This window comes from Cheilinus undulatus, linkage group 8 (genome assembly GCF_018320785.1).
Source record: "Cheilinus undulatus linkage group 8, ASM1832078v1, whole genome shotgun sequence".
Lineage (NCBI taxonomy): Eukaryota > Metazoa > Chordata > Actinopteri > Labriformes > Labridae > Cheilinus > Cheilinus undulatus.
In genome coordinates this window covers 14091499-14106841 of record NC_054872.1, presented here as the reverse complement: position 1 = coordinate 14106841, position 15343 = coordinate 14091499, and the positions used below count along the sequence as shown (strand labels likewise).

Genomic DNA, 15343 nt, shown 5'->3' with positions numbered 1-15343 from the left:
ACACAATTATTAGCAGTCAAAAGGAACAATTCTGCTGGCCTGTTTGCATTTGATTAGACTCATTTTGATACAGTTTTAGAGATTCTGAACAGCATTCCTTTTGGCATTAGTTTTTTGGGGGGGTGGGGGTTTGTTGTCTGTTGCATCAGAGCAGCATTGGAAAAGTTTTAAAGAGAAAATCCCTCCAGCTCTCTGTAGTTTTAGCTGATGTTTGTAGCTGCTCTTCAAGAATGTGCATCAAATAACAAGTCTTAAAACGGAATAAAACTTATATAGCAAGATATTTTTTTTATAATAAAGAAGGTCTTTCTTGTTTTTTTATTGAAGAAAATATAATATCTGTGTAGGGCTGGGCAATTAATCGAAAGTTAGATTAAATTGCAATATGGCCTGCTGCAATTTCCAGATCGCAGAAGGTGCAATATTTCTTTAACCTGAAATTTGAGTCAAAATACCAGTTTAGAGCTTTTGTTGCAGCAGAGATGTTATGCATTACATATTATGTAATCATTCTAATGCCATATTTTTAGAATAGTGTAAAAAAATTCCTATTTTTCTAGTTAAAAATGAGAAGCATATAAAAAAAATCATTCCCTTTAATACAGCAGTTGATATCAAATTTGTAAAATGAGTAAAAAGAAATCATCACAACTTGATATTTTTTTAAAAATTGTTCTGCCCTACTTTAATCTAATATTGTGTTGGTTATAGTATAGAATGAATAATTGCTCATTTTTGTTGTAAAATGCATAAGATGAGGAACTTTAAAAATTGCATGTTGAATCGCAATTGCAATATTGGGTTAAAAAAAAAAAAAAAAAAATTTAGATTATATTTCCAAATCATTCAGCCTTATATCTGTGTAGAATGAACACTTGAAGTTCATTAAATGTTACACTAGAAGTTAGAAAACATTTTATTGAGTTTTTTTGATATCAGCACATCAAACACTAACTAGCGCAAAGTAATAATATGTCATTTCATTACAGGTTTTATTGTTCTCTAACTGCAGAAACAGAACCTAACACCTGATAATCATGCAACACTTTAGTTAGTTCAGTTCGGTAAAATTCTAAGGTACACTGATGAGGGGGAGGTTGCTGCCTAACAATTGACTTGCGGGGGCATGTCACTACCTGGCTAGCTTTCCTAAACCGGGGTCTGTTGAACCTGGCAGCGCTGTTTGGGTTGTAGTGGTTACAAAGGGCCGACCTCCCAAGTGGTAGGTTATGTACCTTAGCATCAGAGCACAAGGATATAATTTGGATGAAAGTTTTCTTCACTTATCTTCACAAAATAGCTCAAGCATCTTGTGTTTATTTTAACTAATCCAAATATAAGTTTGAAGGTAAAGAATGTACATGTAAAAGCATCAGCCACTGACAGCAGTGTTTGGTTATTTATATAATATTCAGGTATAAGAATGTTGTATGTTAAAACCATGTAGAAAACACAAATTCTCACATGGCAGAGTTTCAAAACAGATTAACTTCAGGTGCAGTATGTACAGCCAGTTATGTGTGAGAACACGCCTGAGTGTGTGGGATGCTATTGAGGTACTTGAGTTTGTTTAATGGAATAAAATGAGGCAGAATCATGTTCATGTTTAATGACATTATTTAGAGCATATGACACAAAGAGAAGTAGCAGCTTAATTGTTTTTAACTAGCTTGTTTTATTTGTACCTGATACATTATATAGACTTGAAAGTTGTTAAAAAACATGAGACTGCTGAGTGCTGCAGCCCTGTCTTTATCATTTATCTGTTTGTTTGTGCTTTCGGTGCAGGCGAGCGTCCCTTCAAGTGCACTCAGTGTGACAAAGCCTTCAACCAGAAGAGTGCTCTGCAGGTCCACATGGTCAAACACACTGGAAAGAAGCCCTTCAAGTGTGAGATCTGCAGCATCAGGTTCACCCAGAAGAGCAACATGAAACACCACATGAAGAGATCGCATGGCTACGGTGAGCAGCATCACACCAGCACACTTACTAATATGAACATTTAGGTGTTACACAAAATCAGTATTAATCTTACTGATCATTTTCTCTTTGTCAGCTTTGTTCACACAGCAAACCTTCAGATTCCTGTTTTGTGTCTATTAAAATTGTCACCTCTTTTTGAGATGTTACTTTCCAATACTGTTTTTTGCAATGGCTGTAAATAAATCAATGATAAATGACCAGAAATCATCTGTCAAATAGAAAAGTACAAAAGTTTTGAACGAAAAGGACTGCAAATCTTATTTCTGGTTATTTTTCACAGAGCAATAAATATCTGAATCAATGCATTAACTTCTTTAAACCAACACTTATTGCATGCAATTTTGTCCCTTTAGTCAAGCCATCATTGCTTCTCCCTGCTGCCAGTGATGTAAAATGCTTATGAATGTATCACTTAAAAAAAAATACTGACAGCTTAGTCTGAAAGTCAAAATATGCACTTTGTGACTTACTGTTGCCTTTAGCTATTTTTATCCAATTTTAATCTGTAAAGAGCAAGTTGCCTTTCCTATAATGAAATTAATGTTGTAACTTTGGACCACCAGAAGTTCTTAATTTCCTTTCAAAATAAAAGCAGGTTTTTATCCTAACAGCAAGGTAATGCATTCTTGAGAAAATCCCTTAGTGTATTTGTTTACCTTGTCTGAGTAACTCACACAGAGATCAGTTAAACTGTTGAAAAGCAAAAAATATTGTCACATTACCCAGGGATCATTGCATGTTAGTGAGTCATTTTGTACATGCACTACTGCCAATTTCTAATGGTATTACGGTCTTAAACACTGTAGAATGCCAGATATACACTATGAATCCTGTCTCCTACCTCTGATTCATGGTTTCAGACCAAACTGGTGTGGCAGCAATCAAGTAAAAAAATCTAAAGATCCTACATCTCTGCATTAATTTGAATGGCAAATCAAGACAAATGTAAGAATTCTTGATGTGGCAGTGTTGGACATAAAAACGGTTGAAATGCTAAATAATTTTATTTCAACACTCAGTTTAAAGTGTGATTAAGTACAGTTGACCATTAAAATTTGAGAATGAATCTGTTTTAGAAAGCAGTCATTTGACAGGCCTATTTTTAACACAGCTGATGCAAGAGGGTGAGCAGAGGTGGTCCATTTAAAATTCAACGGTTGATAAATACTTTGGTTTCTGAAATCCAGCTTTCTTCTTAAAACTCAAAAGTTACATTTATATAAACTGACAGAGAGCAGAGGAGGTGAACATTTAAAAATGTCCATTGAGTTTCCTAATCCCTTCCTTCACCAATATCTCACACCCCAAATATAAACTCACCAGCCACTTTATTAGGTAGACCTGCTCAATTGCTTGTTGGCCCAATCAGCTAATGAATGACAGCAACTCAATACATTTAGTTAGGTAGATGTGGCCGAGACAACTTTCTTAAGTTTAAAATGAGCATCAGAATCAAAAAGAAAGGGGATTTAAGGGACTTTGAACATGGCATGGTTGTTGGTACCAGACAGGCTGGTCTGAGTATTTCAGAACTTGCTGATCGACTGGGATTTTCACAACCATCTCAGCCTGGTGCGAGATGATGAAAGGCAACAATATTTCTAATAAACACTCATTACAACAAAGGTATGCAGACTACCATCCTTGAATGCAAAATGTGAAACCTTGAAGCAGATGGGCTACAGCAGCAGAAAATCACACTGGGTATCACTCCAGTCAGCTCAGGGCAGGAAACTGATGCTTCAATTCAGATGCACTCACCACAATTGGACAAAAGAAGATTGAAACAACGCTGCCTGGTCTGATCAGTTTTGATTTCAGCTGCGACATTCAGATGATAGGGTCAGAATTTGAGGTAAAAAAAAACATAAAAGCATAGATCCACTCTGCCTTGTCTCAACGTTTCAGGCTGGTAGTGGTGGTGTAATGGGGTGGGGGATGTTTTCTTGCCACATTTTGGGCCCTTTAGTGTCAACTGAGCATCGTGTAAACACCACAGCCTACCTGAGTATTGTTGCTGACCATGTCCATCCCTTTATGACCACAGTGTACCCATCTTTTGACGGCTATTTCTAGCAGAATAATGTACAGTGTCACTAAGCTCAGATCATCTCAAACTGGTTTCTTGAATATGACAATGAGTTAAATGGACTCCAGTGGCCTCCACAGTCACCAGATCTCAATCCAGCAAAGCACCTTTGGGATGTGGCAGAACAGGAGATTCGCATTATGGATGTGCAGCCGACAAATCTGCAGCAACAGCGTGATGCTATCATGTCTATGTGGACCAAAGTTTTTAAGGAATGTTTCCAACACCTTGTTGAAACTACGCCACTAAATTTAAGGCAGTTCTGAAGGCAAAAGGGGGCCCAGCCTGATATTAGTAAAGTGTACCTAATAAAGTGGCCAGTGTATATTCATGCACTCTTGTCTTGAAGTCTATGTGATAATGAAGAGCAACAACGAAACATGATTACAGGCTAAATGACTTCTTTCACTCAAAGCTGTCTGCAAAGTTTACTTTTTGATATGAGCACATGCATGTCCTGAATTTCAAGTCATTACTGCTTCCAGTGACAGCTTCTCTTTGAATCACCTAGTCTAGACCTCAACCACATTGTTATTCTTTTTATTCAGTCATTTAAGTCCTTGAAGATTGGTGGAGATACTGCCTAATTCCTTCTTCATTTAATGTCTGAGTATGAGCGCAATATACTTTTATCAACCTTCTGTAAAAGTAAATACGTTTAAAAATAAATGTGATTTGGCCAGAAAGCAAATGAACCTTCCCACTTCCAATATGAAGAGTAAATTGGTTTTAGGTTTGAGAGGAGACACACAGAGACAGTTAAAGCTCCCTAATGTGACAGAAATACCAAAATGGGACTGAAAGGACAACCACCCGCTTACATTTGTTATATGAGTCTGGCTTCTATCCAGGAGCAGCCATGCAAAGGTTTTTATTTCTTGGAAAAAGAAGAAAAGAGTGAAAAACACAGTGGGAACATGTGGCCAAGATAAACTTTAAGTTTTAGCAGAAATTGTACTGTTTTGACATACAGTAGTCCTTTTGTCTCGTTTGGCAGAGCAGCATCTTTCAAGTGTTTGGGTTCATATGCCCTATGTGTGCAGTGCAATGGTATGTCAAAGCTATCATGTTTGTGGTACAGATGGGTTTATCAGATTTGGTACAGAAGTTGATACTCAGAGGATGCACCTCTGTGATTTTGGTGAACTTTCTTTTTATGCTACCAGCTGGTTAGATTTCACACTCATCCTGAGAAATGTCTCAACAATTGTAAAGGAATTGGCAGGACATTTATGCAGATGTGCTGGCTGCAGATGAGTTACTGATGTTACCTCTCAACCTTTGTCCTGGTTTCATTGTCTGGATAAAAATCCTGGTCAGCTTTAGCATAAGGCTAAAGCAAACCAAAGCCTTACAGGGCTCATAGCCTATTTGTGGACTTCAACCTTCCTTAAATAGTTTTTTTTTGGAAACTAAAAAAATTAAATCTACGGTGACTCTCAGAGTTAACTCATATTGGTCTTTGGTTGTGTTTGTAATAAGAAGTGAAGGCCATCACTACAGGTGTAAGACTCAAAGTAGCTCACAGTTAAGGTTTTTGGTTGAATGGCAGGGCTCATGATTCAGTAATATCATTTAACATATTCAGTAGTACAATTTATCTATTTATTTATTTATTTATTTATTTATTTTACCAATTTCGGGTTCACAATACATCCCATATTTGTTACATATAGGTTCCTTATTTCAGTATCTACTCCAGTCTGCTGTGCACTAGGAGGCTGGTATTATAGACATCAAATAGTATGATAAAATGTGTTTGAGATAGTGGAGCTTCTATTATTTGTGTTGTTTATATCAACTGATTGCAATAATATAGATACATGCAGGAAAACCTTAAATGAAGATTGAAGATATCATTTTTCAATAAGATTTATGAGTTTTAGCCAGCTTACTTTATTTATCAAAATGTTGCCAATGAAAATTTATGCTATCATAAATCTAAAGCCTCAGTGTTGATAAAGCTGTAAGAGGACAGGTCTTAGAAATTACACAGACAATTGATTTTGTTATTTTTACTAACCTTTCAGATTGGCCTGGAAGATTCAGAAAGGGATGTCAGTCAGCAGTTGTTGGCTGTTCTTCTTATTTCCATTCTGACAACATTCAAATCAATCCCAAACTACTTCACTTTGATTTGCAGGCATTATGCTGTACGTTGAACAAGTCAGCTTACGCTTGCTTTTACCCAGGGATTGTAGAATCCAGTTAGCTGATGTTACAATAACCCATGACTGTCACATCTTGCAGAATCAGTGTGTTACAGCCTCTCAAATAAACAAATTAATTAACAGTCAAACCTCAAACACAAGAAGACCAGTAACATGTAAAGAATGGACACCAATGAATAAATAAATAAAGAAATAAACAACAAGTCTAAGCTTTATTGGTATTAAATAAATGAATGCAATCAGTTAATAGATTAAATGTATGAAATGAAAGGGGCAGTAGGCATCGGCCAAAAACAGCAAGAGAGGGGTGGTGGATTTGGCTAACCTACAATTGGCCACTGGATCAGCCACCACCCCAAATAAGGCGAAATATTTAAAACTTGAGTTTTAAAGAAAATTTGTAAATAGGACTACCAGCAAACTACAGCCCAAACTAAAACAACAAAACACAGCAGTCTGAACATGCATTGATGAGATAACGTAAAGGAAAAGAAAGATGCTTGGAAATAACAATCGATTAACTAAACAAGAAGGAAAGGGATAAGTAAACTAACCTCCTCGCCACTTATCCAGAAATGTGAGGCTACAAGCTCCTCCCCCCTGTGCCTCTAAATACTCCCTTCATTCTTGATTATGCTCAGGTGTGCTGGAGCCTACAGGTAGAGGGACCAGGGGGAGAGGCAGCATGCCCAGCCACACAAAACACAGTGTGCCAGAGAAGATAAAGAGGGTGCACAGATGGAAATGCCAGCATTAAGTTTACTATACTCAAGCTGGCAAACATTTACAAAGCATTAAAGAAAGAACATTAGAACAGAAAGGATTTTATGGCATTTTTAAGTGATCCAAAATTGTAGGAATCAATAATTATTAAGTGAATGGATTTGTCATTTTCATTTTTCATTTTTCCAAACATTATTCCCTGGGAAATTTAATAGTTCTTTTATGGGATTCCATGGATCTGAATACCACCCTGCAAGCATCTTCACTGCTGAAGCTACAGCAGATCTACAGTCATGTTGGCATCAAACATATTGTGAGGAAAAAGCTGCAGGAGCAGAGCTGTTCCACTTTCAATAAAAAAAATGAGCATTTCAAATTGGACTTCAGGTCATACAGTTCCACAGGAGCAATAATGATTTATTTTCCAGCTTCTGTTCATTCTCACACATGCTTTAATCCACGGACCCATCAGGTAATTTTCCTTAGAAACTGAACAGTATTTCATTTCAGTCAATGTTCCTAGAAAGCAGCGGGAGCTCAGCTCCCAGTAATCACTCCGTGTCTGTACTTGATTACATTCAAGAACATTATGCTAAATTAGCATAGAGGTTGGGTGTAATTATTTTTTACTTGAATTGGCCAATGAATCGGTTTATTCATGTCAAATAGAGAAAACATTGGAGGATTCAAGGTGCAATCTGTCTTCTGAGTGTTCCAGATGCAGAGAAGTAAAATACAAGATGACAATAAAATGAGTCTCACTGAAAACTAAATTCAGTGCCAGGCTTGGAGCTGGAGAATCAGTGAGTCTGGACTTCTCCGCCTGTGCCAAAGTGACTTATTGTTATTTTGTGCTTGAGTTATTCAAAGCTGAGCATACAATGACACATGGCTCATATTCAAAACTCACAATGAGCATGTTCCACAGCTGTCAGGTCTCATTACATAGTTTATGTAAGGGGCAGAGGAGACGGAGAGAAAGTAGGATATTAAAGCAAACGTTAGATGAGTCAGAAGGGGGAAGAAACAGTCTCATTTTCATGACAGCCACAGGCAAATTGAATACAGATGTGTGTTAATGGGCTTCTGGTTTACTAACCGAGTTATTACTGATGTCAAATAGGGGTTTACTGCATACAAGTCTGTAAACATCTTCTTATTCTCCCCATTTCGTTTTCCCATTTCAGGTCAGGTCCAAGAAGTGGCTCTGGGTGAGGAAGAATCAGCCCCACAGGTTGAAGTAACACCAGATCTAGACCTGGAGGTGGTTCCTGAATCATCGGGACACTGGCACGTCTTCCCCTGAACACAAACCACTCTAGTTTATTACTAGACATTGCTTTGCCAAACATTTTCCTCCTGTGGAAGGGTCAATTAGTCAGAAACAGACTGAAGATGTTAGAGTTTCTCTCCACTGCAGATGGAGGGCTTTTATCCCCAGCTGCAGCCCCTTATTATTCCCCCAGATCAGCAGTGTGGTTAGAGGGATCTGGATCGCTGTGATTGGTTTAATCATGTTTGTCTATTCTGCTACTCTGTCTGTCATGAAGACCACATGATGACCTCCGGAGAATTTTTTTTTTTTTTTTTTTTTATAGAATATAACACACATCTCAGTGAATTCTCCATCCTGGACATGCAGGTGACCCCATGTTGACTCCATGTAACCTGTGTAAACATACTCTGATATCAGTCTGTGTTGTTGTTTTTTTTTTTTTTTTTTTACAAGAGCACTTGGGAGAGCTGCAACCAGCTGCACTGTTGTCATGTTTCATTAACTTTTATGTTACAGAACAAAATGGTTTTTTTCTTTTTTTTCACTGGCCAACAAGACATGTGGCACTTTTTTACATATTTATACTGTAAATATTTCATTTTGAAGTGAATATCATTTTCAATATGTTAACATGTTTGTTCTTGATATACAACAGAGCCAGATATTTTGTACCAAACATGCTGAGCAAGCATATTTAATACAGTGTAGGTTTGTGGCTGAACATGCCAGCATTATATTTCATTGAGCCCCACAGCATCAATGTTTTCTTTACTGTGGTCCATTCTGTAAATATGTGTAGTTAGATGAATATATATTTTCAGATGAACCACCATGACATGGATTGGTTGGAAATATGTAATTTGAGCATAATATTGTTTTTGTTATGAGGCCAAGCCAGTGTACAGATGTTAAGCTCTTTTTTGGCTCCTTTTTGCAGCTGTATTTTCTATTGTCCATATTAAATTAAGAAAATTAAAGTAATTTTTCTACCTATTCGAAAGGTCAGGTCTTTATTTCTCCTGTTACTACACCACTTTCTTACAGTTAAATTAATCTTTAATCTTAATTAATTTTTTCCCAGTTAATGATTTAGATTTCCTGTCTGTCCTTCAGAACCTTATTTTGGTGTGTTTGGACCCATTTTTGGCAAGCTGATCCCTTTTTGCATGTTTTATGAAAGTAGCTGATGACACATGCAATTGTTTTTAAGCGTCTGGAAGTATGTTTTGATATTGCATTTAGTTAAAGAAACTGATGCATATATTTTAGTGACTTAATGTAGGTACTTAACCTTTATTTAACCACGGGTCCTCCACAACAACCAAAAGTGCATACTATGAAAGATCAGTGGCTTTTTTAGGATAACAGTGACATAATCAGTGAATCTATTTCACTGATTGGGTGATTGGAAGGGGGCTTTGAGCCTTTATTTTGTACAAGATAATGCATAGTAGGGGTTGCACGACTTGAGAATGTTTAAAGTCGATTTTCATGTGATAAAAGTCGACTAAACTTCAACTAGTCATTGATGAAATCATGAATGATTCTAGGAAAAAGGTATAGTTTAAAATAAACAATAATTTATATATTTTGAAAATCATAATCCATATTCTCCTAAAAACAGGCAGCTTACAAACATTTTTTGGTACAAGCGCAAAGAACAAAAGGTTAATATGGTATATAACATACCAGAATAAAATAGGTCCTAAGTCTGAATCTTGAGGCAAGCCTTTTTGACCTCCAGAAAAGAAGAGGTGGATCCAGCCATCTGAACACATTGCCAATCAAACGGTTGGCAAACTATGATGCTGCTTGGTATGACATGCCAATGTGATGAAGCACATGTATCAGTAAATTGTGGTCTACAGTGTCAGAAACCTTAAATAAATCAATTAAAAGGGCTAGACATTAGGCATTGTAATGCCTAATCTTGTGGTGAGTGACTAGTCGACTTCAAGCCAAAAGAGAGAATGGAGAATTATATGCAAGAAAGAAGCCACACATGGGACATAAACCCAGGCAACAACCTCCTTACATGGGGCACAGCCTGTAACTGTGAGGCCAGGCCTTCTGCACTGCATCATCAAACCTAACTGAAACTATGACCTTGAAGGAGCACTGATTAAGCCAGGTTGGCACCCAGTGTGAGCGCTTGCATAAAAATGAAAGGTATATGTATTCAGTGTTTCTGATTGCATATACATATACATCTAGTTTGCTTAGGTACCATGGATATTAGATTCGGTGTTGTGCAAGTTCACAATGAAATGAACAAGCTCGCGCTCATAGTTCATAATTTGAAATAATGAGCAAGTGCATATAAATCTGGGTATACAGCTTTTAGAAAATATTTACTTGCATTAAAAACTGGTGCAATAAAACGTGGCATGAACAGAAAAACAACGAAGTGTGAAGCAGAGAATTAGATGGAGATTGCACGTTAACAATACTTGTTCGAAAAATCACCACTTCAGTGCCCCTCTTGTATGCCATTATGGTAGATAAACATCACACTGACCTCTTTGGTGCCTTTTAAGTGAACAAAAATTGCCAAATTACCCACTTCAGTGCCCTCTAAGTGGACTAGTTTGGCTTAGTGCCCCCTAAAAAAATGAGTCCTCTAAGTGCCCTCTACGTGGACAGAAGTTGGCTTAATGCCTGATTTGGTGCACTGTAAGTGGACAAAGCTCGGTAAAGTGGACCATATTTGACAAATTGCCCACTTTGTTGTCATCTAAGTAGACAAAGTTTGGCTTTGTGCTCTCTAACAGGGAAAAAAATGAAAAAGAGCCCTCATAAATGCCTTCTGATTAGGCAAAAAATACCCAAATTGCACTCTTGAGTGTCCTCTATCTGGACAAAATTTGTCTCATTGCCCTCCAAGCTGACAAAGTTAGGCTTTGTACTCTCTGAGAGGACAAAGTTTTTCAAAGAGCCCTCATTGGTGCCCTCTAAATAGACAAAATTAAACAAACTGCCCTTCTGAGTGCCCTCTTTGTAGAAAATAAACTGGCTTAGTGCCCTTTAAGTGGATATGTTAAAGTGTCTAGTCTGTCTTTGAATGGGCAATACATGATAAATTACCCTCAGGTTGTCCTCCAGTGAGCAGGGTGTCCTCACAGTTCTTGAAGTGAGAAGAAAGTGCAATGAAGTGCTATTAGCTCCTTGGTGTAAAGTTCATCTACACTGACATCCTTGCTTGTGAATCTTTGTTAAATCAGTGATTAAATGGTTCATAATTCTTTGGCTGTTTTTACAGAGGTGTAGTAGAATCTCAACGAAGACACTTATGACAACTTTAAGAACGATGGTGCCTCTCTGCACCACAAGGTGCCCTTTTTATCATTTTTATCCCTGCCACTCAGACATCCTGAGTCCACCCCTGCATTTAAAGTTATCAAACTTATTTGGTAACACAAGAAAGCCACTACCCTGCTGTCATACTGTCCTCTTTATTTGATATGATCCATATACTGTCCCCTCTCTGTAAACAGGCTTTACTTTTGTTCCTATCAAAGGAGAACAACCATAACAGGCTGTTTTCAATTTTTCCTGAAGTATGTTTCATTATTTAACACAGATATTGTTGTAGGAGTAAACATGATGCTTTATTCAAAGGGATTAAATAACATGTTATGAAATCATCACCATTGTGTCCTGCTGGAGGAATTGAAATATGAATTGAAAGTTATGTATGTTTCATTCATATTTTCAGTGCCACTGTAAGCTTTGTTCCTTTGTGATACATCCTGACATGCTAATGCATGTTCTCTGTAAACACTACACTCCAGACTGAGTGGTGCTCCATCTGCTGCAGTCCTCAGAGCTGGGCCTGAACCCTGATTATGAAATGACTCATAGATTCTGGTTTTATGAGAGAAAGTGTGTCATACCTTTGTCCCTCATTACGATGACCTGACCCAATGGCACCATTTCACTCAATTTTTTTGCGCCACGCTGAACAAAACACACTTCAGAGGCCAGAAAGTAGAGGTGGTTTTATCATTTTTTATTTTTTTATTCTCAGTTAAGTGGCTGGTCATGTTTTATTACACATACAATAATGAAGAGGATCTTTTACATTCAACCACAGGATCCATTCAACACGACACAGCACTCACAAAGACTCAAGCAAACACAAGGAGAGATGAAGGCTACACATCACACACGCCTGCTTATGAACACGTCTGGAGGATGGATGTTTGGATCAGCACGATGTTGGAGCTGAACTTTTCTCATAAAACTTGTACAAAGTTAGTTTGAGAGCACCTTTTTGAAACTGTGTTTGTGTTTTTTTCCCACAAGAAGGAAAGGCAGCGTGTTGCTTTGGTAGTCAGGAGGAAAGGCACTTGTTGCATAGTGAGGAATGAATTTATGTGTGCTTTGCATGAAAACAAAGAGGTGACCTAGACTACATAAAGCACAGAGGAGACGTCTTAATCTGGCATAATGCAACACCAGATCTCTAAGATTCAGAGTGGCAGTTTTAACGCTGGAAACAGTGCAATATAAGTGATAAATATGTGCCATTATCTCTTGGAATGAGAATAATTGATGTTAGCAAGGACTAATTTGTGTTTTTTTTTCTTAGTTTTATTTGCAGAAAATTGATTTAGAAGGTTTAAAAATCACTTTTTACCACAAAACCCACAGCCAGCCTAAAGGCTTATAGGACGAACATGGATCAACACAACACTAAAGACAGGACACTTAACTACAGCTAAAAGGGTCGAATGAAAACACAATGACCAAAATGGCTCTCTTCATAATGTAAAGTGTGTTATCTTTCAAAAACAAAGGTTTATGTTTGGGTTCACAAGGAAAGACAAAGACAGTACGACAAGACAGAAAACCACTCTTTATAAACCAGAAATGACCCGGCCTTTTCATCCAATCAGCAAGCGGCAATGACAGTCGAGTCAGTCGGACCCGCACCGGCCGGAAACCTTCTCCTGATTCGGGTCTGCTCAGGTTTTCCCGCTATTTTTGTTAGAAAAATCCTCAAAGACGTCCACAGAAACTCAAGCACATGAACGGAGAGCCATGGCAATGAGGTTTGGGAAAGGTCGGGTCGGGGTCTGGGGGTCATTCAGGCTGCACACGTGAGCGGCTTCAGGATCACTTTCAGCTAACAGTTCACACCGATCATGATGAGTGCACAGACTCGGCAAAAAGCATGCAAGGGAGGGAGGGGGCAACAGATTGTGTCGCTATCTACCAGCCAAAAGTAACATAGGGAGGCACTAAGGGGGAGACGGGGGATTTAGCGTACGTTATTAGAGTGTTATCAGAGGTGGAGAGGGGAGAGTGAGGTTAAGGGGTGATAAGATTTCCTCCTTTTCTTCCTCTTTTCCCCACTTGAGTCCCATGGTGTTGATCTTTGCCCTCGTGCTGTTGGATGGAGGTCGTTGTGGGACTTCAGCGTTTGGCTGGAGAAGCACTCCTGCTTCCCTGAGTGACAGAGAAGAGACACAGCTGATGAGTATGAGGAGGTGGGAGTCCTTCAGGTCTCGTTTTGCATTAATGGACTACTCTGATATTTCTGGAGTCTGGCCCAGTGGTCAAAGCACACAGTTTGTGATGACAGGAATCAGCTCAGGAATAAGATTTCTCTGAAGGCTTGTCAGCACTTAAATAAAAAGCATGTTAACTTTTGAGGGCAGTAATGGCTTCTCAGAACTGTTCTTAACTCTTTACCATCGACATTATGAAGCCTTTAAAACAGAGAGCTGTCTGGCTTTTAGTATTTCAACAAAATGTGTAAAAAAATCGTCATGTTTTTTTCACGCATTAATTCATATAGTATTGCATAAAAACAAAGCATCAAGCAGCATAAATTACTTACTTTGCACTTTCACAAGTTTTCCACCAAATAATGGCGCTTTAGACCGTATATACAAATGGACAGCATACCCCAGTCTCCTCTTATTGACCAGGATGAAGCCAAAATGACCCAGTGATGGGCACAGATGTATTTCAAACATGCAACCAGAATCTGATCAGTAGGAATCAAGCTGAAGAGGTGGAGAATTTATGTTACACCACTTTAGCTTATGAGAAATGCTGCAAAAACTACAATCTTATATTTTAAGCCAATTTCACCTGTTAAATCCAGACAGAAATAAACATATTTAAAGATACAAGACTAGAAAAATAAGACTTGCATTGATTGTAATGTTTAAAATATGGCTGGTCTCATTTTTATGGTTAATATCTCAAAATATGATTTCAATTTGAGCATGCCATGGGATTTTGGCTCACAAAAATGGCAGTTAGATATTTTTTGACTGGAAATAAATAGGACTAAATAGGACTTAAATACTTCCTTCCTTCCTACATGACACAGGCTGCACACTTTTGAAATAAAATGTGACACTAAAGAATGTTATAAGACCTAATCAAAGAAGAAGTAATACAATTTTTGCATGGCATTGGTGCGTGGATTTTATGTGGGACTCAATGGCTTTGATTCCCACTGTCTGAAATTTGAAAATATTTATATATATCTTGCATTTCACTAACAATTGTTGTTTGCACCTCCCTTCCTGTATTTTCAATCTTGAAGCCGAATTAGCTTGAACTTGCATTTCTCAAACTTATGCTGTCTATACTGCAGCCAGACAGCAGGGGGAGCTCTATAAACCTTTGGCTTCACTTAAGGCATGGTATTCTGTTGTCCACTCTTTATACAGTCTATGTTTGGTTCTAACAACTGTCAGAGTAGTCCATTAATACAAAAATATAGCATTTGGTACTTTGCAGCTGGAGATGATGCAACGCTACGGAGGCTGAAAAAAAATGCAAATGAAATGCCAAGAGTAATAAACATAAAAACTGAAAAAAAAACCTTTGCAAAATTTTTAAAAGAAACTAAAAGATGCGAATTTGTTTTAAAATTGTTTTAATTATTTTTCAACTATATGATGAATGAGTTAATGTCTTGATTTGTGAGGGTTATTTTTAAAAATGTATCTGATTTAAAAAGATAAAACATTGCTTTTGAAAAAGATGCACAAACTATATGAAAGGATCTTGGTCTTAATAAGTATATTAGAGTTTTCCATTGTCACAGTAAAATCTGCTTCGTCTGACTCGATTTTG

General features: G+C 37.6%; 2 protein-coding genes across 8 annotated transcripts in view; one reads left to right on the top strand and one right to left on the bottom strand.

Moving 5' to 3' along the window:
- LOC121512974 (zinc finger protein 236-like) overlaps positions 1 to 9182 on the top strand; it is a 99179-nt gene extending 89997 nt beyond the window's left edge. For all 3 annotated transcript variants that reach the window (XM_041792414.1, XM_041792417.1, XM_041792416.1), the window contains 2 exons: positions 1789 to 1962; positions 8154 to 9182. In XM_041792414.1, coding sequence (XP_041648348.1) covers positions 1789 to 1962; positions 8154 to 8272 — 293 coding nt within the window. In that variant the 3' untranslated portion in view covers positions 8273 to 9182. The remainder of the gene's footprint in view (positions 1 to 1788; positions 1963 to 8153) is intronic.
- A 3048-nt stretch (positions 9183 to 12230) lies between these two features.
- The window catches only part of LOC121513113 (myelin basic protein-like), a 32745-nt gene continuing 29632 nt past the window's right edge, over positions 12231 to 15343 (bottom strand). For all 5 annotated transcript variants that reach the window (XM_041792636.1, XM_041792635.1, XM_041792639.1 and 2 more), the window contains one exon: positions 12231 to 13693. Coding sequence is in view for 3 of the 5 variants with exons in the window: in XM_041792635.1 (XP_041648569.1) it covers positions 13661 to 13693 (33 nt within the window). In the remaining 2 variants the exon portion in view is untranslated. The remainder of the gene's footprint in view (positions 13694 to 15343) is intronic.